The 23,898-nt window shown below is 41.3% G+C and overlaps 1 protein-coding gene across 2 annotated transcripts in view; it reads right to left on the bottom strand.

Annotated features, from left to right (window-relative positions):
* Positions 1–950: 950 nt before the first annotated feature.
* Positions 951–23,898, bottom strand: part of Man1a1 (mannosidase alpha class 1A member 1) — a 173,489-nt gene continuing 150,541 nt past the window's right edge. For both annotated transcript variants that reach the window (XM_034524436.2, XM_034524437.2), the window contains exons 9-13: positions 22,643–22,758; positions 17,192–17,411; positions 16,257–16,429; positions 4,150–4,265; positions 951–3,778 (exon numbers count right to left, since the gene is read on the bottom strand). In XM_034524436.2, the coding sequence (XP_034380327.1) occupies positions 3,652–3,778; positions 4,150–4,265; positions 16,257–16,429; positions 17,192–17,411; positions 22,643–22,758 (752 nt within the window). In that variant the 3' untranslated portion in view covers positions 951–3,651. The remainder of the gene's footprint in view (positions 3,779–4,149; positions 4,266–16,256; positions 16,430–17,191; positions 17,412–22,642; positions 22,759–23,898) is intronic.

Below are 23,898 nucleotides of genomic sequence, written 5' to 3'. Positions count from 1 at the left end.
CTGCATCCATATCATTATCAGAAGGGAGATGTATTGCCAAGATGCCATTTCTGTGTGGATGGCTGACAATTGGCATAAATAAAAGTCATGTTTACAGCATATTTTAATAAATTGGCCACCATAGAACTAAGAAGAGCTTATGCTGTGTGTGCTACAAATAAATGAACTCAAAAGGCTTCCATTGACTATGTTAGATATACAATTGTGGTTGATGAGATCCAAAATTATATTAATTATATTATTATATTAATTTTTTTTCTGTATAAGGCAGGGACCATGAAACCCAGTCACAGGAACATATAGTAGGTTTTTAGAGAATAAGATAGAGTAAGAGATGAAGGCTGATGAGAATTCTAGTTTGATAAGCTGAGTGCTGAGTAGAAACATGCAGATGACGAATGAGTTATATAAGTAGTGAAGAGTTCCAGGTAACAAGAACGGTGGGCACATTATCCGAGAAAAATAGAACATAGGCTTCCAAACCCAGGCTTGTCCACGAACAGCTAATTCTCCTTTCTATGCAGCCTTTTTGAGACTCCAATTCTGTCCCCCCGAATTTAAGGTCAATTATGAATTTAGCCTATAATGAACACAATTCAATGCCATTTTATGGTCTTAGGGTGAATTCTGTGGGGGCTAGTCTGATCTTTTTTAGGTCACAAACTGAAGAACACACATCACACTTTCTGTGCCTTTTTGGACATTGGTTTCGTACCTCTACCTGGCATGCCCTGGTACTGAACTTAGGTGAGATTCCTGGCAAGGGAACCCAATCAGCCACAGGCTGTGAATGCAAACTTATTTTCAATGAGAAGTTTTTCACGGGAAATGTTTCCTTTTCAAGATGTGTAATTGTTAGTAGAATTTGTTTATTTCCATTTGCAACTATCTACCCTCATCCATCTATACATACAGAGGACCTTGAAAGTCACAGTGATAAGACGCGGGAGGAGATATATTAAAAGACTTTATTCACAATAGAGAAATTTTACAAATATAATTTTTAAAAATTATGTGTCAGTCTATTATGTTTTCCATAACATCAGAGATTTATATAAAGTTGGAAACAACAGAATGCGTTTATGAACAAATGAAAACCAATCAACGTAAAAATGGATCATACACATGATAGAGAAGTCACTGAGTTCTACAAATTGGCATATAACTTGTATGTATAATATTAACTGCACAAAGTATACCAAAACAGGTTTTGTAAACACAAAATTGGGTGCTACTTTGACCATTCATCTTTAAGGATGCGGACTATACATGTAACTCAAACTGCACAGTTTTGTTGAACATGAGTGAGTTGGTATCTGCTTGGAGACTTCCATTGTTTAAAATGAACACAAAATATAAGCTTAATCAGTTACATTACTATAAAATTAATCTCTTATCTTGTTTAAATTTTTGGTGTTCTGAGATCTGGCATGTAAAAAAAAAAAGCCCAAGTTTTAAAACTGAAAACAATGCTTGCCAGTGGCAGAGCAATCTGTGGTTCAGCTTCTTCCCTGCTTATCCTGGAAGAGAAAAGCTACATTACAGTGTAGTAGGTACACAGGACCTGACTTTCAAAGCCCACCTGCTGCAGAAATACTCACCAGCTGTGTATGGTCCTTCAAATCGAAATGCAAAGAACATGAATTACATAGCTAATCTAAGGACAGTGAAAATTATAATCAAAATAACAGATGACCAAATGTTGGCAGCAAATTTTAAGATTTTTACCTCTGAGCTCTAGGGGAAAGAAGGATTTGTTTTTTACTTGTTCTTCCTCGTGGAGGGAAAAGTTTTACAGTCAAATCAAGTTGTAATGAAGAGGTAAGGCAGACTGTTCTACTGAGTTTCATTAAAATGATGTCACAGGTTCATGACCTCCAGAGATTAAGTACATTATAGGCAGAAGTTTCTCTGGATCACAGAGATGCGTTAATATAGTCATAATGATATACTGCACGATCTTTTTCATTTACTAACTTTACTGTTTTATTTTGATGTGTTCTGATGTACAGTACTGGAAACAACCAGGTCGCACAAGGTAATGATCCTAAGTATCATCTTTTGAAACCATCCCCAAAACTGAAATAGGTAAAAGTATTGTCTACTCAGATTTAAGAAAATAAATGTCTCAAAAAGTAGGTTGTACAATATGAAATTGATAAAATTAGAAATTTTGAAAATACTTTAGCCTAATCCATGGGTTTGTATTATTAGTTTTTGTTGTTGTTATTGACCATAGCAGGTTGAAATTGAGGTGGTTATTGTCTTGGTCTTTTGGTACCTATGAAATCATATTTGATCTTTCATATGAAGAACAGGCATGGTAACGCAGGCTACCTCAGCATTTGTCCTTAGGGAAATCATTCATATTTCAAAATAAGGTTTAAAAGAATCATACAATCATTTTTATCTGCTGCAGATCAAATTATGAGAGAGTGGGTCCATCCCTATAAATTATTTGTAAGTTAAGATCTTTATGCTGAACATAAGCACATTTAATACACTGTGTCCTTAAGAGCTAATTAGATCTTTTTTTTTTTTTTTTTCTCCTCTAGCTGAACAGGAATAGATAAATCAGAAATGTTTCTTTCACTGGGTAAAATAAAAGCTCCCTCTCACAAACTGAAGTGCAATGATGAACCTCGCCTGGGAGGAGCCCTTTTCAGGTCTGAACCAAGTACAATGCATCCTTTGCTTAAAGAGAACCAAGGAGGAAACGCAGGTCCATAAGCTTGTCATATGGAATTCTCACTCTCTTTTTAGAGACCAGATTTTGGAATGGATTCAGTTAAAAGGAAGACATGGCACATTACAAGTTAAGTCTTTTCCCTTTCAAAACTAATTAGGTAGCCAGGCATTCTGCATAACTCAGGAGCTCCCCTTGCTGTGCTGTGGACGATGAGAGAAATTAAGCAGTATGTGATACAGAGATGACACAGGGCATTAGAGCAAAAGCAGAGAACAAAATTCAAAGTGAGGAAACATGAACATAATCACCCAATAAAAAGATACTGCACTTGTGATGAGATGAGGCCAGTGTCGCCGGCTCTTCTGGGACGACTTTCTCATCTGAATCGCAATGACAGTGGAGGACTTTAGAAGACATTCTATCAAATAATGATAGACCTGCTATGAGGCTGTCACAGTTGTAAGAACTGTCTCTAGTGGACAGACAAACCATATTAACATGAACTTGAAAATGAAAAAAAAAACCTTATTTTTAATACTTAATTTATTATTATGGCTTTTTGCAACATGGCAAAACATTACAGCTCAAAGCAGACAGCATCTCCTCATAGAGGAGGAAGAAGTTTTGCAGTCAAATCAAATCATAATCAAGAGGTCACTGGTAGACGGTTCTATTATGAAAATGATGTCTCGACTTCGTGAATTTCAGAAACAATAGATTCCTTGAGAAAAAGAAAGACAAGCAGAATCCGTGGATCTACTAGCTGAATAATGAAACAGGGAACTGAGGTCCACGTAGGCTTATGATACTAAACATAAAGGACTGCAAAACAATTTTAGAACTTAGGGATAATCATAGACTTTTCCCAATCAATAAGAGTTCATTATATGCCTGATTACCAGAAAAGGAATTATTAAGGTATGCAGTGAGGGAACAAAGCAGAGTAAAATAGAAAATGTCTTTCATTTCTCTTTGACATCAATTTCCTTCTTCTGTTCACGGAGTATAGGGAAAGGATGAGCCTCGGTGTTGAAGATCCAGTGTTCGAGTGGAAGAAGGTCATCATCAGAAAATATCAAGTACAAATACCTTGAGGGAGGAAAGAACAACAGAATATGAGGCACAAGAAACCGTGCCACAGAGACACATGCATGTCTCTGTGCATCCTGTAGAGAACCATGGACTGCAGTTCTAACACCCACAGACCTTAACATGGCATCACTCACATGTGGGTGCCAGACTATGAGAACCACGCTGAGTATTCCCAGGCCATCTGCCTCAGCAATGACTACAAATACCTGCACAGAGATGACGCTGGTAACACACCTAAACTGGAATGGCTCCTGCACACATCAGTCACGTTTGATATAGTATGAACATGTATATCCTAAAGACATCTGTAGAGAAGACCTCCTTGGGGGCCTCAGCCACACACTTGGAGAATAATTCTATTTACTTACTTCAGTGTCTCTGCCAGGAAGAAACTTTGCTGGACATCATCATAACTCTCATGGGCAATGTAAACATCTCGTAGGCCTGAGTAGCCTCCGTTCACTCTGCAGTGACTTTCCAGGGCCTGGATTGCCGAGAAGAGATGGCAAAGTCAGTAAAGTGATTATCAGTAGTCCTTTATTAGATTGTCAAATTCAGACAAGACATGGTTTCGAAGGGAATAAGTGCTTGAGAGAGTTTTTGAGAGAAAATTTAAAAACTATAAAGTAGAAAGGATAATAAAGTGAAAAAGGCACACGACCTATAGACTTTACGTTTTGCCTCAAGAGAAACCCCTGTATGAGTGTTTTGGGAAAAGTCTGCATTCATTGTTAGCATTTGTACATTGTTTATCCAGAGTAAAGTTTGGTAATTCAAAAAACCACAGGCTATGACTAGACCACTGATTATTTTTTGCAAATAAAGTTTTATTAAACTATAGTAGACTACCTTTGTTTGTAAAGTGTCTGTGGCTGTGTGCACCACCATGTCAGATGTGAGTAGTTGAGGAAGAGACTACATTGTCCTTTACAGAGCAGTGCGCTGATCTCTGTCTATGGTTGTCCTTACTGTCAACTGGAACTGCAAACCATTGGCCAAGGAAGTGTGCTGAGCCCCCAAAACATCTACTTTCATCACAATATACAAACTCTATATTTTTCCAGTTAAATCTTATGGGATTAAAACAAAAAGTATAGTTAACTATTAATGATGCCAATGATTGGAAATAAAGAAAAGTGAGTCTAGAATCCGTTGCAAAAAACCAATTTTTTTCTTTTTCTTTCTTAATATGGTAGAGAAGAGAATGAGAGGAATTCACTTATGACTCTAGAAGCTTAGAGAGAAATGGTCTGTTGCTGCGTGAACACAATGAAGATTGGAAAAGGAGATGGGCTGGGAGTGTGGGGATGAAAATATATGTAAAAACTTCAAATCCCACCTTTTGTTTTGTTATCTGTCAATAAATTGACTACTGTTTGTAGCCTGTTTCCCCAGAAGCCCTTTTCAGCCTTAACTGATATACTGTTGACAAATAAAACTCTCATATATTTGAGATGTATTAGAGTGCTGCTTCCTGAACAGATTGTGAAATGACTACGACAATCGGGCCAACCAACAAATCCAGAGCATCTCCAATGATTTTACGTTTTTGTGTGTGTGTGTGTGTGTGTGTGTGTGTGTGTGTATTTGTGGTGAGAATCCTTGAGATATACTCACACACTGTAATTTACTATAGTCACCATTCTATATAGTACAGTAATCTTCCAAAATGCTTCCCCCCTCTCTCCCTTTTCCTCCCCCTGTCCAGGGTTTCTCTGTGTAGGGCTAGCTGTCCTAGAACTCATTCTGTAGACAAGACTGGTCCCCAACTTTTCCTGCCTCTCCCTCCTGAGTACTAGTTTTAAAGGTGTGGGCCATCTTTTAGCTAAAATTTTGTATGTGGTATATGTTATTTGCTTTCTTCTTCCTTACCAGGTGCTGGTAACTACCACTCTGCTCTCTAGTCCTGTTAAGAAGTTCAATTATCCTATGTTCTACATGGGAGTGCAGAGCCTTTCTGGGTATGTTCTGTTTAGGATAATGTACGAGTTCACTGCATATGTGTGCCACATCTTTAGTTCTTCATCTACTGAGGAACACAGGCTACATGTTTGTTCCTGTGAATCATGCTGTTATCAAAGTGAGATTGCAGACATCCCTTAGGTCTTATGGCATGTCCTTGGATATATGCCCAGAAATTGGACTACTTTATCTTAGGACCACTGTATTTTTAATTTTTAAAGGGATCTCCATACTATTTCTCATGATGGTCATCCCAGTTTATATTTTCACCAACAGTGTAGAAGGGCTCCCCTTTCTTTACATACTTGACACCACTAGTAATCTCTTGACTTATTTTTCTTATAACAGTTGTTTTCATAAATCTGAGGTGATCTCACCATGGGTTTGATTTGTGTTCTATGCGATGAGAAATAGTAGAGCCTTTTCATATAGTTTTTGGCTACTTGTATGTCTTCTTTGCAAAAAGAGACCCATTGAGGTTGTTTGCCCATTTTCAGAATGGGTTATCTTTCATCACTGAGTTGTATGAAGTCACTGTTTTGGATATTAGTTCCTCATAAGATACAGTCACCAAGTGTCCTTACACAGAGAAGAAAGCCACAACACTACCAAGCAACAACAGCTTATGGAAATGCCATCATACATGTGGTCAGAGAGAAGAGTCATCATGCAGTTACATAGTTGCAAATAGTTGGAAATAATTTCTATGCCCTGTTACTTCAGCTTAGTTGAGTGTTCCCTCTGCTGTGCAGAACTGGTGAAGACTGATGTGGTCCTGTGTGTTTTATTTTAGTTTTGTTGCTGTACTGTGAGTGTCAAATCCCATAAAATCATTGCCAGGCCAATGTCAAGAAGATTTTTTTTCTTAGTTTTCTTCTAGGAGTTTTACTTCGTTTAGATCTTATATTTGATTCTTTAATATGTCTTTGTTTTTCTATATTGTATGTATTTTACATTTTTAAAGGCTGCTTGTCTAGTTAATACGCATATTCCAGCCAGGTTATTTTTTTTTTATCTCATTCTAGGAATTCTATTGTCCATGGCAAAATAAAATTGCCATCTAAGACCTTGTCCTGAGTTATAGAAAGCTCAGATGGTTCATCTTCATTGTCAACCTGACTAGGGTTAGAATCATTTAGGAAACACATCCTGGGACATGCCTCTGGCGGTGTTTCCAGAGAAATTTGGTTGAGGAGAAATAATCTTGATGAATACGGGTGGGATCAATCCACTGGGTGGGGTCCCAGATTGAAGAAAAAGGAGAACAGAAGAAAAAATGAGCACTGACTCTGGATGCAGTGTGACCAGCCACCTTATGTTTCTGCTGCCTTGACGTCCTCAACATGACAGATTCTGCCTTCAAACTGAGAGCCCAAATAAGTTCCCCTATTCTATGTTGTACTTGCAGATAATTTTGGGGGGGGTGTGTCATAGCAATGAGTTCCGTAACTAGTAGAGAAAACTGATATTGAGGAGTGGGGGCAGTGCTATCTATAATAAACCTGATCATGTGGCTTGTAGTCTGTTCAAACTGGATGGAGGGAGGGCTATGGGAGACTTCGGAGGGTTCGGATAGATAAGCACTGCAGTGCTCTAAGCAAAGGCTAATGAGTCTCTGTGGGAAAGATATGGACAGAGGAGGCTCAGCTCACGGTGCTGTAGAAAGGACCACGGATTCTCTTGGGAACTAGACTTGGGGAGATTTGCGTTATATTCAGGAAAGAATGTGGCCACAGTGTTCTTGTGTCCTGAAATTTTGGGTGAGCCTGGAGCTCACGGACAATGGACTGAATTGTTCTGTGGAGAAAATGTCAAGATAGCATAGCACACAGGCTTGCGGTGTGATTATTTCTTAGTACACGTATCCAGATTTACAGCGGGGAAAGGGCAGAAAGATCTTAAAAATATTAAAGAGATTAGCATATCTAAGAAACTTCATGTGTTTCCCGGAGACTATGGGAAAGGTTTTCTGAGGGCAAGACCCCATCATCCAAAGTTGGAAATTGTAGAATTAATTCTGTAGGAGAAATCTTGAACTGAGAACATTGCGAAAGGGCTTCTCTGCTGAAAAAGAACTGCCTTGGAAAGTCCTTCCCCCATGTTCAGCCACCAAATACACAGAGGCCACTGCAGCTAGGGCAGAGACGCGAGGTTATTCTTGAGCTGACAGCAGAACTTAGCAGTACTTCTCACATGGTGGCTGTTTTGTAGTCATGCAAAATGCAAGGATTTCTGGGTAATTAAGTCTTACTTCAAAGTCCCCCAAAGTGGCTGTGGCCCGCAGCATTTGGCAGGGTTGGATTCTTTATCAGGAGGATTGGAGAGACCATGGCATAGATCTGTGAAGGTAAAACCTAAGCTGTAAAGGAGGTGTCAGGATGTTGGCGTTGCCAACACTATTGGCCATCTGTTGACAATACCAATTGGCTTTGTGTGGAACAAGCCAAAAGGTGAGGGTACCTGGGCTGGCTGAAGTTTGCAAAGAACTGGAGAAGCAGGGTTCTTTAAATCTTCTGGATCTTGGAATGATGGCACCACAAACCCTAGAAACCCATAGGGTTTCCTGGTTTTCTTTCTTCTGGGTTTTGGTCTTGTTTGACCGACCAGTCTTTCCTTGCCATTATTCCATTCCTCCTCTTTGGAATGGAAACATTTGCTCTATGTTAATGTATATTGGAGGTATGTAATATGGTATATAAGATGGAATTTTGAGTTTAGAGAGGCTGATGGTTAGAAGATTGCCTTAAGGAAAACAACAATAGCAACGAACTAGGTCCCCCAAAGCTCCCAGGGACTAAACCAGGAACCAAAGAGAAGACATGGGGGGATCCATGGCTCCAGCTGCATATGTAGCAGAGGATGGCCTTATCCGGAATCACTGGGAGGGGAGCCCTTTGGTCCCGTGGAGGCACAATGACCCAGGGTAGGGGAATGCTATGGCACTGAGGCAGGATTGGTTGTGCAGGTGGGGGAGTACCCTCATAGAGGCATGGGGAGTGGGGAGGGGATATGGAGTTTGTGGTGGGGAAACTGGGAAAGGGGATAACATTTGAAATGTCAATAAATAAAATAACCAATAAAAAATGAAGAAAAGAGAGACTGCCTTAAGTCTCAGACGATTTTGTACTGCTGCTTTTAAACAAAGCATTTTTCATTGTGAGATGACCATGGGCCTTTCCAGGGGCCAGGGATAGAGTGTTACAGAGTAAAGTATGTCTGAGTCTCAAGTTGAGTTGTTAAAGGTTGCACCTGGGATGTATCACTGTCTACACAACCCATTCAGTACCTCTGAGCACACCCGAGAGTCCTGTGAGCACGGGAGGGTGTTTTCAGAGGACTTAATTGAGGAAGGAAGTCTTACTGTCAATGTGTGTCATACCATGAATGTGGTCCCAAGATTGAATAAAACCAGAAAAACCATTTTGTTCTCTCTGAATCCTGTCTGTGGACAGAAAGAGCTATCTCAAGTTCCCCCAACTATTGCTTTTCCCACCATGAAGGATAAACCTTCAAACACAAACGTACAAAAATATTTTCTTTTTTAAATGGTTTTTGGTGGCTATTCTGTGAAGCAGCGAGACATTTAACTCATAAAACCATATAAACAAAAGAGCAAAGACAGATTAAAATCATGATACATTATGAGTTATAGTGAACTGTAAAAAAATAAGGTAAAGTTACTCTTAATTTCCTATTCTAATTTCTATCACTTATATTTACATTTTTCCTTTATAAATCACAATTCTGTCTTTTTAGAATATGTATGCACATGTGTATTCCTGTACGGGTGGAAACGTGTGTATGAAGGCTGGGGAACAACAGCAAATGTAAATCTTATGAACACAATCACCTCCTTTGATACAAAGACTATCATTTGACTGAAGCTCTCAATTAGGCTAGACTATTAGGATTGGCTGGCCGCCCTCAGGGCCGTTCTTGTCTATACCTCCCCACTGCTGAGATTAAAGGTGCATGCTGCTGATCCTGGCTTTTTGTGGGGTGTTGGGAATTGAACTCAGGTCCTCATGCTTATAAAGCAAGTACTTTAACCAACTCTGCCATTCCCTCGCTATTTGTTTTTTCTTACAACTTACAATCATACGTCAATTTCCTGAAAGTTACAGGCCTTTTCATGCTAGTTAAAAAAACACTTTCATAAGCTAGAAAAGGGGTTTGAAAAAAATTTTACTTTGAAAATTGAGCTTAAAAAAAAAAGGGGGGAAAGAGAAAGCATGTAGCAGCCATGATGGCTCACGAGCAAGCAGGGACACTGCACCCCGTGCTCAGCCACAACCAACAGATACAGACAAGGAGGTCACTGACTTTTCACATCAGGGACATAAGGCAGAGGAGACGAGAGCGGCCATCCGTGCGGAGCACTTAATTGCTAGGTTAAAGAAAATTGAGCCAATGTGCTACATGAACAAAGAAAAGAAAAAAAAAAATCCTCGTGATTTAGTACTTATGAGGGAAAAAAACTTTCAAAAATGAAATGCTGAGCTTAAAACAATGCTTCCAATTAAATCCTAAATATTATACAGTAAGACCATCGAGGGAGAGCTCCAAAGGCGACGTCTACATCCTATTATTTTTTTCCTCTCCTCTTTTGATAGAAAGGGCTTGTTGATAAGCAGCCGCGTATCAGATGTGAGGATTAAACCAAATTTTATCTGTAAATTGAGAAAAAAATGGTCAGCATTAAAAAAAAAAAAGAAAGAAACAGGTGAGTTTATTCTGGGATATGATGAAACTGAATTTCCAAATATTTCCTTAAAATGATCTTAATCACAAAACCTTCCCTCGTCCATTCATTCACTCCCTTGAAGCTCTTTTGGTGATAATAAGCGGAGAAGGCCAGGCATGGTGATCAGCTCTCCTGTCTGTCCACGGAAATTTTTATGAGTTCTTTGATTTGATACAGAGCTGGCAGATGGACATAGCGGTGCAGGCCTCTGGTTTCAGCATGTAGGAGGCTCAAGCAGGAGTACTTTCAGTTTGAGGCCAGCCTGGGTTAGCTAATGATACCCTGTGTGAAGCAAACAACAAAAACCCAGCTACCCACTTATCTCACCATCTATCTATTCAACCAACCAACCAAGGAAACAAGAGAGATCAGATAAAGGAAAGAGATAAAACATTGCCTCTCGATACAGACAACACAGACATCTTCCTTTTCAGTTCGTGTCCACTCATGGGTTTTTTTCCCCCCATAATTCCTCATTGGACAATAAGCACAATAGTTGTGCTGGCTAGTTTTTGTCAACTTGACATAGGTTACAGGCATTTGACAGGAGGGAACCTCAACTGAGAAAAGGCCTCCGTAAGTTCAGGCTGTAAGCAAGCCTGTGGAGTATTTTTTAAGTTAGCTATTGATGGGAGAGGATCCAGCTCATTGTAAATGGTGCCTACATAGTCTGGTGGTCCTGGGTTCTATAACAAAGCATGTTGAGCAAGCCATGAGGAGTAAGTCTGTAAGCAGCACTCCTCCTTGCATCAGCCCCTGCCCTGTTTGAGATCCTGCCCTAACTCTTCCAATGATGAGCAATGACGTGGAAGTATCAGCAAAATAAACCCTTTCCTACCCACTTTACTTTGGGCCATGATATTTCAGCACAGCAAAAGTAACCGTGATGAAGACAACAGTCAAGAACACAAAGCTGGCGAGGGTGGACCACTAGATTTGCTATTTGCAGCCACTGAAATCCCTTAAGGTGGGCAGAGCCCTCAACATAGGCAAAGTAATACTTACCACAGTACAAAGGTCTATCAGCAGCATAGCTACTTTCAAGTTTTTTGAGGCTTTAGATAAATTAAAAAATACTTTAGAAATGAGGACAATGTAGAAGACCCTTTTTAGTTTCCTAAAACTAAACACCCCCAAGTCAAAGCCTAAATGCACGAACTTGTGTGCATTGGCTGAAAATGCTATCACGAGTCCTCTTATTTTGTATAATTAACATGTGCTAATAACAAAATCCGCCCCCCCCCAACAAAAGTATAACTGTTGAGGTATGCGGAATGTGAAGCTGGGAAGGACAGGTTTCCTGGGCTAACAGGACGGATGCTCACCCTAACCGTCTCTCGGCGGTGGAAACAGTCACATCTTGAGCAGATCATCTGATTTAGTCTGCTCTGGCAGTGCTCGGCCTCTGGGCATTTTGTGTAAGGGCTTATGTTATTAGGGACCAAATGTGCTGCAGCGTGCTAACAGCCTAGGACAGGATGTTAGGGCTGTTTAGAGTGACTGTAGCCTGAATCAATAGATGGAAGACAAACTTGACCCGGACTGATTATAATTTGGGGTTGGCTGAGGAAGCCAATAGCTAGTAGGGCCAGCCAGACTCAAGGCAGGAAGCACTGCTATGAAGATAGAATTTGAGTAGCCAATCCATGGAGATTTGTAGAGTAAACCCCAAAGCTATAACACCATTAATGGTGTCAGCTTGAAACTGCTCTGGTCTCAAGAAAAAAATAACAAAGGCTCAGGCAACACAAATGTATCAGAGAGAGTTTGGAAGGAAGGATCACGTCTGGGGAAGTAGAAGTGGGATTGGGAAAGAAGCACTATTCTCAGATTCAGAATGTCGGCGTGCAAAGCGTGAGGTGCCAGGCATCAATGAAAACTGTGAAGAAAGCAAAAGTCTCACGAGGCCTTATTGTCTGTGGATCAGCTGCGATATTACCTAATCTGTATGAATAAATAGGCACTGCTATTATTCAGATAAATCTTATCTGCCAGCTGTCGCATATTCAATTGGGACAAATGCAATACAGTTCTTGCCATTACTGACAGAGAGCAAATGAAGTCCCAGCTAGAAGTTACTATTGGCAGGTGTGTTCACAAGTGCCCAGATGATCATGATTGCTGGAGTGCTATTGACTCAGGAAGGCAGGCTCCAGTATTGCACTGTGGTGCATACATTGCCCTAATGTATTTAAAATAATTATCCTATCTAATGAAGACATGGAAATTGGTTTTACTGAGTGTATTGGTGAAAAAACACTGGGTCAAGGGTAATATTTGTTTTGTGTATGTGTGTGTGCGCGTGTGCTGTGCATCTGTGCATGTGTGTGTGTGTGTGTGTGTGTGTGTGTAAGAGAGACAGAGAGAGAGAGAGAGGGAGGGAGGGAGGGAGGGAGGGAGGGAGAGAGAGAGAGAGAGAGAGAGAGAGAGAGAGAGAGAGAGAGAGAGAGAGAGAAAGCTGCCACTGTAATATACTTAAGTACTTATTAATTACCTGGGAGATGGACATGCCTATAGGGATTATCTTGACTGCACTAGGTGTGAAGACCCATGTACTGTGGGTGGCATTAGTCCCTAGATGGGACTCGGGACTACTTAAGTGAGAGAGGTTGTTGAATGACAGCATTTCTCAGCAGTGTGACCAGTTGCTTCAAACTCCAGCTGCTTTGACCTGCCTCCCCACCGTGGACTGTACTTCAGAACTGTGAGCCAGAATAATGGAATAAACCCTTTCTCCCTTAAGTAGGTTTTGGAGAGTATTTTAGCATATCAACCAAGAAAAGAAACTAAGACAGTGATTGTGTGTGTGTGTGTGTGTGTGTGTGTGTGTGTGTGTGTGTAATACAAAAGTGACTTTGGGTCTTGTTTGTGACAGGGCCTCTTATATACCCCATGCTTCCTGGCCCAAGAATTTCTGTGGATTCTGCCTCTCATCATGTAGAGGAAACACTAGGACAACAGACATATGTTAGCATGCCTGTATTTATGTGGTTTCGGGTGACTTGAGCTCTGAGGCTCCAGTGTGTAAGGCAAGTACTTAGCCATTGAGCCATCTCCACAGCCCAGTGTTTGACGACAGAGGTATACTAAGTGGGTTTTCAGTTCCTTACATTTTAGCTGCGTTCCCTGAAAAGTGACATGCAACAGAGGTTGTGAGTAGGGAGTTTATTGAGATGATATCTGGAAGGAGGTGAGTATGTGTGAGGGAACCAGGAGGTAGCAGGACTCGTGCAATGAGTGGGCTCCAGCTGTGTGCAACGAAGACAGATCATAGGGCCGAGCAGTGAACATGCACATGATAAAAGTGTTCTTTAAAGAAGAATAGAATGGTTAGACACCAGCTCTAGAATCTCGTTGGTTAAAACTGCCTTTGAGGCCAACTCCCCCAACCACAGTGAGCTGCCCACAGAAGAGTGACCCCACATCTTCCTGGCATGGCTGCTACCTGTGACCAGTTAGGGCTAAGGGGGAGGAGCCAAAGCCAGCATCAGAATGGCTATGAAGCAGGCACTTGTGCTACACAGCAAGGGCCCTTCACTGGGGCTGCTGGCGCAGCGCGGGGACCACGAGGCTGGGCAAGTGTGTTGCCATTGCCTACGGGGTCATGACTTTAAAGCAAGACCTCAGGAGTCTGTGCTTAGCACTCCAGCTAAGTTTCAACTGAAGTTACTAGGAGCTAAATCAGGGGACACCTTGGTTTGGACAGAGGGAAATAATTTCATTGCACACGTCATGTTAAGTAAAAAAAAAAAAATGAGATAAAATTCATCTACAGAAAACCACAGCTATTATTACAAAGACACTCCCCTCACTGGAAGAATCAAGCAAAGCCATTTACTGCCCACCAACTACCAGAGATTTCCCGTTTTTGATAACCTTTGTCATACATTTTTTCCTTTTACGTTTAATATCTATAACATTGCCATGAAGTGCAATGTGAGTGGTATGTGAAACAATGTTACCTCCTACAAATTATGCTGTTAGATTTTTCTTTTAATTTTGGTTGGGTGTGTGTATGGGTGTGTACAGCTATGCTGACTTGTGTGAGCATATGTGGAGGTCAGAGGTCAATGTTGGGTATCCTCTGTCGTTTTGTATTCTGAGGTAGCTCATTGCTGTGGCTAGACTGGCTGGCCAGTTGAGAATCTTCTAGTTTCTGGTACTCTTAGCATTGTTGGGGTTACATGAACACACAGCCATGCCTGTATTTTACATGGGTTTGGGGGTTCGGAACTCAGGCCCTCATGCTTGTTCAGTAAGCCAAATCTTTTTTTGAGGTAGGATGGTTTCAAACTAGGTATACAGCAGAGTATGACCTTGAGCTTTGATCCTGTTGTTTCCTGAGGGCTGCATTCTGGGTGTGCACTGCCATGCACAGTGTATTAGTTCGATAACCTGACCCCAGGCCTGTGTGCTGCAATACATGAATTCTAGCAACTGAACCATATCCCCAGTCCTGGTGTCAGATCTGATGAAATACATTATTCTTGATGTTTCCAATTTAAATCAGTATTTGCAATTCAAGCTCATAATTCCTTTGCAGGCCAAGTCACAGCCAGCCCCTTATCACTGAGGCGTGGATGAAATTCACTTTTAACACATTTCCTTCCAGAGGAAAAAAAATGTAAATTTAAACAAGTGGAATCACTACTGATTGAATATAATTAGAGAACGGAATATTTTACTAAAAATGACTGACAATTAGTGATAACAGATATACTAGGTGAAGAAGGTGGTAAAGAAAGTTAATCAATGGCTTCCCAAGGTGATTTTTTGCTTTACACAGACTTCCTGAGACTTTCTAGAGAAGTCTTTTCTACGATCAGTGTTTAAGGCAGCTAGTTTTCTACTAAGAGGCTGGGGGAGGAGAGTAATTAACGTGTCTGCTTGCTGTCATTCTCTGGGCATTCTCCCACTTCTTTCTGCATAATAGCCCTTAAAACTAGCCATGGTTTGATGTCTAGCTGAGGGCACCTCCTATGGTCCTAGCACAACAGATATGGGAGATAATGTTCCATATTGGGTAGGAAGAGACCCAAGAAAAGCACTCAAAGCACATATTGAGAAAGAGAAATTCTGCTGGTAAACAACCACTGTCCAAGGCAAACTGTTCTCTAAGTTCTTCTTAGAGCTAAGGACATAGCTTGCTTTAGTCAGTGGCTCTCACCTTCCTAGTGCTGACATCCTTTAATACAGTTCTCCATGCTGGGCTGACCCCCAACCAAAAAGGCATTTTCATTGCTACTTCATAACTATAATTTTGCTGCTGTTATGAATCATAATGTAAATATCTGATATACAGGCTATCTGATATGCTACTTCCAAAAAGGTTGTGACCTATAGATTGAGGACCTCTGCTCTAGGCAAAAGCATAGGGCATCATTAAAGCCCAAGGACCAATGGGAAAACATGGATCCTGCAGTGATTTCAAATAGAAAACAGACAGTGCTGAACACCCAGAAGTGTCTGTCTAGTTCCAGAGTTAGGGTAACTCTATGCTGTAACATGCCTTTCTAGATCCTTCTTTCTAGATCTCTATCCTTCAGTATTCAAGCCTACCTGTAATACAGGTTTATTATTGTTCTATAAACCAAAGCTAAACGCTACTCTATACAGTGAATTAGCCAGAAACAGCCAGTCCTGAATGGAACAAACTTGATAAAGATATGGAAATCTCAGAAAAGATGCCATAGCAGATTCGCTGTCATCGTTGAACATTTTTTGCACTAAGAAACTGATGTGTAAGAAATATGCAAACTAAAACATCACCTCTACAGCCTCCCAGGCCCAGGTCCTGTACTTGGGATCGTGAGTCAGTCGCCACATGTACATGTACGTCTCGATGACCTCTGGCCGTAAGATGTAATACTTTTCATTTTGCCTCGTGGCAATAGCTTCCACACCGCCATCAAATCGAAACGCCTCTGGTCCCAACCTCACATCTAGAGCACATGCAATCAGTTAACAAGGGTTACCTCCTGAATAAGGGTAGGACCTTGACAAAATCAGAAAGTATGCAACAACCTTGAAGACAGATGCCAGGTAGATTAAGGGAGCTAGACACACCTTACAACACACAGTACTCAAGATACTCCTAAATTTGTATCAGCTAAAACAATCCATTTTAGAAAGTGACAATTCTTGTTTTTTTTTTTTTCTCTTTGTCCACATTTAACTCCTACTTACTGAACACCCACCAGGTCCGTATAAGGCACTGCAGCCATTTGCTAGGTATCTGAAAGCTTAGTGGTTGAGAATTCTCTGAGAATGTCCCAAAAGGCCAGTTATTTAATCTTTGCGTTCAAATGCCTATTTTATAAATGGAAAGCCAGACATATAATCTCCTTATGGGGCTTTGGGGAAAGTTTCCTTTTGTATTGGGTCAGAGACCCTTGCTCAGTGTTATTGACGTAAAGCAAAGGTCAGTGAAGAAGCTTAAACTTGTATGGCCTATTTTTTTTTTTTTTTTTTTTTTTTGTTACTCGACACACTAAGATGTGTATTTTTGTATATAGCAGTGACTTTTAAGTACAAGTATAATTCCTTTAAATCATTTAAAATCATCAAATTTTACAGTGGTTTTCTTTCCCCTCTCTTCCTTACCCTCCCTCTCCCTCCTGGATGATGGCCACAGCAAAGCCCTTTATCAAATAAAATCAAGGTTTGAGGGAGTGGCGTGTGATCGGAGAGTAACATATACTCACATGTGCGATTGTAAGACTCATGACAGGTTCGGGCAATTTCAGCTCCAAGTTCAAGGTAGTGTTGAGCCCGGGCTTCCGGAGCTCCGTCTGCCCCAAGTGCAAACATGCCTCCTGCAAAGCATGTCAGGTGGCCCATTTTGTGTTCTAGGAGACCCCCTTTCCATTCTGCGATGTACGTTAGACCCCCACTTGACTTGCGGATCAAGTGAGTCTCGATGGCCTGAAAAGGAGACATGTTAAATAGTCTGTAGCTTTTCTCAAATTCATAAATTCTGTATTATTATTGTGTAATCAATTATTTCCTTTTCTTTCTTTCCTCTTTTTCTTTGAGATATGGCTTTACTATAGATCACAGACTGCCTTGAATTCACTATGGAGGGCAGGATTGTCTATCACAGCAATTCTCCTGCCTCAGCTCTTGAGTGTTGGGATTATAGGCATATGCCACCAACACTCTCAGTTTTATACTACAATTAAACACACACACACACACACACACACAAATACACACTTTAATTGTGTATGTGAACACAATTAAAACAACTACAATTTAAAACACTGTTTGCAATTTGCTTGTTGTCTCAAATCTAATTTCATCAGAAATGTTCCTGCTTTCTGTATTCTTTAAATGCTCCACTTCTTCATCTGGTTGGGATTTTCTCTTTTGGCCCAGCCCTATTGGCTTTGTTTGACTCCACAACCAAACACTTGGCCATTCTCATTCCCTAAATGTCATTTCCTTCTCAAAGACAGGACACTGACACCATGTCTCAGCTGAGTCAGTACAAAGCCTAGGTCTCACTGTAGATGAAGAACAGAACGTGCTAGGGTCTAAAATCCACAATGGCAGCACTGCTGTTTTTTCCCTCTTAGGCTTGAACAGCAAAAAGGAGTGGCAAAGATGGGCTGTCCCAGAGTCAGAGAATAAGGATTTAGATGATATCTCTGATGCTTTTGGGGAATGCTGCAGGTAACTTGTTCTGCACGTCTATAAGTCTTAGTATACTCTTCATCTGTAACATGAAAACAATGGTATCTATGGTGAAGACTCTGCAGCATTTTGTTTAAAAGAAGTCAGTATGGACACTAGCCCTGGCACGCCACTTATTTATACCTCTTGTGCAGTGATAAGAGACCAATCAGGTGGTTTAGGGAGATGGCTCAGTAAAGCATGGAGAAAAGCTGTCATTGGTGGCATTGCTGTAAGTCTCAGTGTTTGGGGGGAGGAAGTCAGTAGCCTGGGCCTTGCTGGCTAGCCAGAGTAGGCTCATCAGTGAGCTCCAGGGCAATGACAGACCATGTTACAGACAAGGAGGACAGCTCCCGAGGAATGACCCAAGTTGACCTCTGGCCACATGTGCACATGTGTACCTACACATATACAGAGAAATTAAGTCAAGCACATCTGTTTATTCTCTTGAGAAACATACTACTGTACAGTTGAAAAATTTAAAGCAAATGATATTTAAATCAGGGATAAAAATAATATTTACAAAACTGATTTGTAAGACATATTTTATTTATGCCCATGAACTGCTGATATTATAAAAAAAAAACTAGGTTAGAAATAAAGTAAGCCTTGTATTTAAAAAAAATCATAAAGCATGAATTAGGTTTGGAATTGCTAACTTCCAATTCTTGTGATAGAATATGATCACTATGACATAGGAAGAAAAGGACTCTCACGGGGTTTGCAGTGATCTCTGTTGTCAGAAAAAGGAGGGTTTTCAGGATGCACATTTGGGAAGGTAGAAGTGGGTAGATGAAACCCTATCTACCTTTATTAGAAATAAACAAACAAAAGCAAGACAGTCAGAAATAAATGAACACCTCTGTGCTCATTAGCTGTGGTTAAGCTAATTTTATTGATGGTTTAGTTATTAGATTAATATTTAATTCTCATTGAATGCAACTGAACATCTTAGCTATTTACACTTCTCATAACACAAATTGCAATAAAGTCCTTCAAGCAGATACTTGTTCATCACCCAGGAAATTATTCTTTCTCCATGGCAAGAGTAATAGCTTTTGAGCACCGATTAGAGCAACATTATTACCCTGTTATGGAGAGTGAATAAACTACTATATTATTTTTTTGCGTGATTCTGACCAACTTGCTGCCTCCTAAAATAAACTATGATGAAGTTCTGTGCCCAAAGCAGTGGTTTTGTGTGGAGATAAAAATATATAAATATACTCTAATATGACTCTAGTAAATAAAATTTTGTGTGTGTCAAATCTATAGGGAATTGATTGAGGAAAGAGAGCATGATATATTATTCCATGGCTTAATTCTTCCATATTTGTGTAATTTGATGAAGCCTGTGAACTCTTAAATGATACATCACCTGCCCACATATCTTGCCCCATTATAGCGTCTTTGTGTGGCCTCCAGGGAGAGCCCTAATAACCAGACAAGAGGGCAAAGTACTGTCTAGTTAAAGCACTCCTAACTGAATCCACCTAAAACTTGTGACCATGTCCCCACTGACTCAACACGTCAGAACAATAATACACACTGCTGACTTCTTGATAAGAACTGGTTTGGTTTAGGTTTTTTATTTGTTATGTTCTTCAGGCTGGCCATGACCCTCTGCAGTCAACTGAGGCTTATGCCTCAGGGGTGAATTACTGCTCCCCATTCAATCATATTAAAAATGGTTGTATTATTTATGCTTTGAAGTTTCATACATATATCCAATGTGTTTTGATCATGTTTACCCTCCCCCAAGCGCTTTCCCAACTTCTTCCAGACCCCCTCTGCCTCCTTTCCCTACTTCATGCCCTATTTAAGGAAAAAAAAAACACCCCAACCGCTCACCCCCGAGTCTGATTAGTGCTGCCCTCAAGCACTGTGGGGGATGTGAAAGTCAACCTTGTGAAGGAACAGGTGGGGTGGAGAGGGAGGTGGCACAGGCTCCCGAGACTCACAAAGCCCTGCTCTGTCATACAAGGCATTAGATCTAAATTCGCTCTTGGCACACTTGGAGACAGCATAAAGGACAAAAAAAAAGAGGCTGGGGAGGTGGCCTCTTCTTAGTTGTCACAAAAATCCTCACTGGTGATGATACTTCCCCACTCCTGAGTTACCTCACCAGGCAGAGCTTGGTAAGTGTGGCAAGATGTGACTGGGGCTTGGGATTGGGTCAAACACTGTATAAAAGCTTATGGACTGGGCAGTAAACTTAGATCTGTACCCTGATGCTGGTCTCTGGAGTCATCTTTCCTGAGATGCATCATGTGACTCCATGCCTCTCAACCCCACCCCCATCCCCACCCTCCATCTTGTTGCCACAGTGCACATAGGTGTGACATTGTGGGCAACTTACAAATGGCCACAGCCCTGAAGAAAGCGGATTTCCCCAACTCAGTATATACGTAGCAGATGTGGTCTTCATGCAGGTCCCCCAACAACTGGAGTAGGGGCCGCCCAGGAATCTGTTGCCTGTCTGTGGATCCTGTTCCCCTAACTGAGCGGCCACCTCGACTGGCCTCAGTGTGAGAGGATGCACCTAGTCCTGCGACGACTTGATGTGCCAGGGTGGGGGATGCTCCGGAGGGGCTTCACACTTCTCAGAGGAGCAGTGAATGGGAATAGGGGAGAGACTGTGTGTATGTGGGTGTAACCAGGATGAAAAGTGAATAAACAGATGAAGTCATAAAAGCGGACCCTCTTCCCCTCTCATCCACCAACTGTTGGAAGCTCCTCGGCTGGTGCTGGGAGCTCGTGTGCCCGTCCCAATCCATGGTGGAGTGCCCACGTCTTGATCTTGTGCAGCAAAGCACAGCTTTGGTAAGAAGATTGTTAAAGCTGCTTCTGAACTCTGCACTTCGTGTTTTTCTAACTTTGCTCTGAAACTTGAAAATATACAATTTTCTTTTTTACAATTAAGAGTCAGAGGAAACACTTTGCCCCATTTGTTCTTAATGGATTTTCCCGTCAACTGTTTGTCTAAACAGAAGACACTAAGAGTTACATGGGAACAGTTCTAGAAATTGGGGAAAAAATGCTTCAAACGATATTTCAAAAGGGCTTTTCGTGGTCTATCAAGGCCTTAGAGGGCGACTTCGAATTAAAACAGTTAAAATGTTTGCTAGGATGCTAATTAGATGACATATGCAAAACAAATTATACTGAAAGGAATTCTCAAGATTAATACCCCAAGCTCCTCACTGGGAGGAGGAAAAGTAACCTTTATAGGAGTGGGCTGTCTAGCAGTACCAAATGAGGACAGGACCAGAGGGACCACAGCCTAACTTGCATGTGATGCTCATCACTGTAATAAAGGCTCCGTTACAGTCCTCCTCCTAAGGAGTTTCTGATGCCTGCTTGTGAGAGTGAAGGGCTGTGGTTGGCTCAATGAAGCCTTCAACTGATCCTAGGACGACAAGTACAGAATACTCAATCCTGGTAGCCAGGTCAATGCAAGCTACATTATATTCCAACCAACACACCACCCAGACCTATGAGAGGACAACACATTTAGGACAAAGACTTAAAGACTTAAAATAAATGGTGTTACAGGTGTCTAAGTCCATATGTGATAGTCTGTGCCTGAGATCCCAGCACTTGGGAGGTGGAGGCAGGAAGAATGGTTTGATGTCATCCTGGCTAGATAAGGGTCCATGCCATCCTGGGAGAGATGAGGACCCATTTCAACATTTTCCCCCTATATATGAATAGTGTAGATTACAAAATATTCTGAGCATTGAAGAAAGTGGTTAATTTTCCGTAGATTTAGCTGTAATTTTATTAGATTTCTGGAGATGAGTTCAAAAAGGAGCACCAGGCAGTCAGGGAGCACCAGCAATTCCAACTTAGCCAGTTTTCAGAATATTAAACCCCAGATTCCTTCCCCATCTAGAAAAATGTAGCAATCAGAAAAGAACATAGTCACATTCTTAGAGAAAGGGGTATATATCCCAGGCAACCTGCCATTAGGCAGTGCCACTGGGGCAACATACCAGAGGCACCAGTATGATCTTAGTGGACAGTGTCATCTTCAGTCAACACTGTCTTCCAAATGATCTCTTGTTGACCAGAATGGTATCTGCTCTATGACCACCTGGTTTTCACACAAGTGGCTGTAATTCAGGTTGGCCTGGAACTCACTCTGTAGCCAGTCTGACTTTAAACTCAAAGCAGTCCTCATACCCTCTGGCCACCTCTCTGCCAATGCTGGAAGTATGGGGCGTCACCACTATGCTTGACTAAATATATGACACAGGTGGGATTTGAACTACATAATGACTTCCAGTGCTCTGTTAGAACTAAAATTGTAAGGATAGTTATCATGGTTGAAACGACACTGCAGACATCGAACTCTCCCTGACTGAAAATACTTTATAAGGCACTCATGAAGTACTCTATATTTTTTTCATTAAAGCTTGATTAATATGCAAGTTGTAAGGCAGAACTGACTAGCAAGGATGATTTAAATATTGGGTTACCTGAACAGCATCAAAATACATCTTCTTGGCTTCGAGATCTGTCTTGTCAGACATTAACCATGCCTTAAGCAAATATTCATAAAAGCTGTCTCCAAGTCCTCCAACGGACACATGATCTGAAAGAGAGAGACGGAAGTGAATTTCCCAGTGACTCAGCTTTTAATTCCGATAATGCGGCAAGATCATATCAGTGGCTTGGATTCAAAACCCCGTCAGCTGCAGCCCAATGGAACATGTGAGTCCCAACAAATCCCCTTTTTCAGAAAGACTTTCTGAAACTAGCTGAAGGACTGTGAAGTCACATGATGTGCCCTCAATCGTCACTGGGCTACTCCTGCAAACGGGATGAGACACTATGAGGGGGTTACCATGAATTCTAAAAACCGGGTTCTCTACTAAAAAAAAAAAAAAAAGGCAAATTAAGATGGTCCATAGTTAAGTGTTTTAAATTTAGTTTAGATCTGAGTAATATAAAACTCCAGGAAAACTTTAGGTATTAAACAAAACAAAAAATATGAAGCCAGAGTCTCCGTGGGTTCATGTTGTTTTTAAGATTATGTAGTTTTTCTATTGTTCTGAGTCTGAGGGGAGAAAGCAGATGCGGCAGGTGTGGTGAAGAAGGAAGAAAGCAGGGCTCGAGCGCTGCAGCCATGGCTCAGCGGTTAAAAGCAGTGGCTGTTCTTCCAGAGGACACTAGTTCAATTCCCAGCCTCCACATGGCAGCTCACAAGTGTCTGTAATCCAGCTCCACGTGATTGGACACCTTTGCACAGAGATACAGGCAGGCAAAACCACCAATGCACATAAAACAAAAATAAATAAACCGAGAGAGAGAGAGAGAGAGAGAGAGAGAGAGAGAGAGAGAGAGAGAGAGAGAGAAGCCAGGAGGTGGTGGCGCACGCCTTTAATCCCAGCACTTGGGAGGCAGAGGCAGAGGCAGGTGGGATCTGGGAGTTTGAAGCCAGTTTGGAGTGAGCTCCAGGAGAGCCAAGGCCTTGTTACACAGAGAAACCCTTTCTTGAAATACCAAAAGGAAGAAAGCAGAACTGTTTGACTGTTTGCCTTCTCACGCTACACACAGTACACCTCCACTTCCGATGCCGTTGCGTATTGATTATGCTTGGTCTAAGGCACAGATCACCTATCTTCCTGCACCTGCAGCCAGGTTGCCTCATCTCTACAGCAAGAAAATGGCCCCTGAGGCTAGGAGAGAGCACAGAGTGGCTGAGAGCCATTTGACCCCACAGCCCCACTAA

The sequence above is a fragment of the Arvicanthis niloticus genome, chromosome 20, assembly GCF_011762505.2.
Source record: "Arvicanthis niloticus isolate mArvNil1 chromosome 20, mArvNil1.pat.X, whole genome shotgun sequence".
NCBI classification, from domain to species: domain Eukaryota; kingdom Metazoa; phylum Chordata; class Mammalia; order Rodentia; family Muridae; genus Arvicanthis; species Arvicanthis niloticus.
This window is presented reverse-complemented; position numbering and strand designations above follow the sequence as displayed.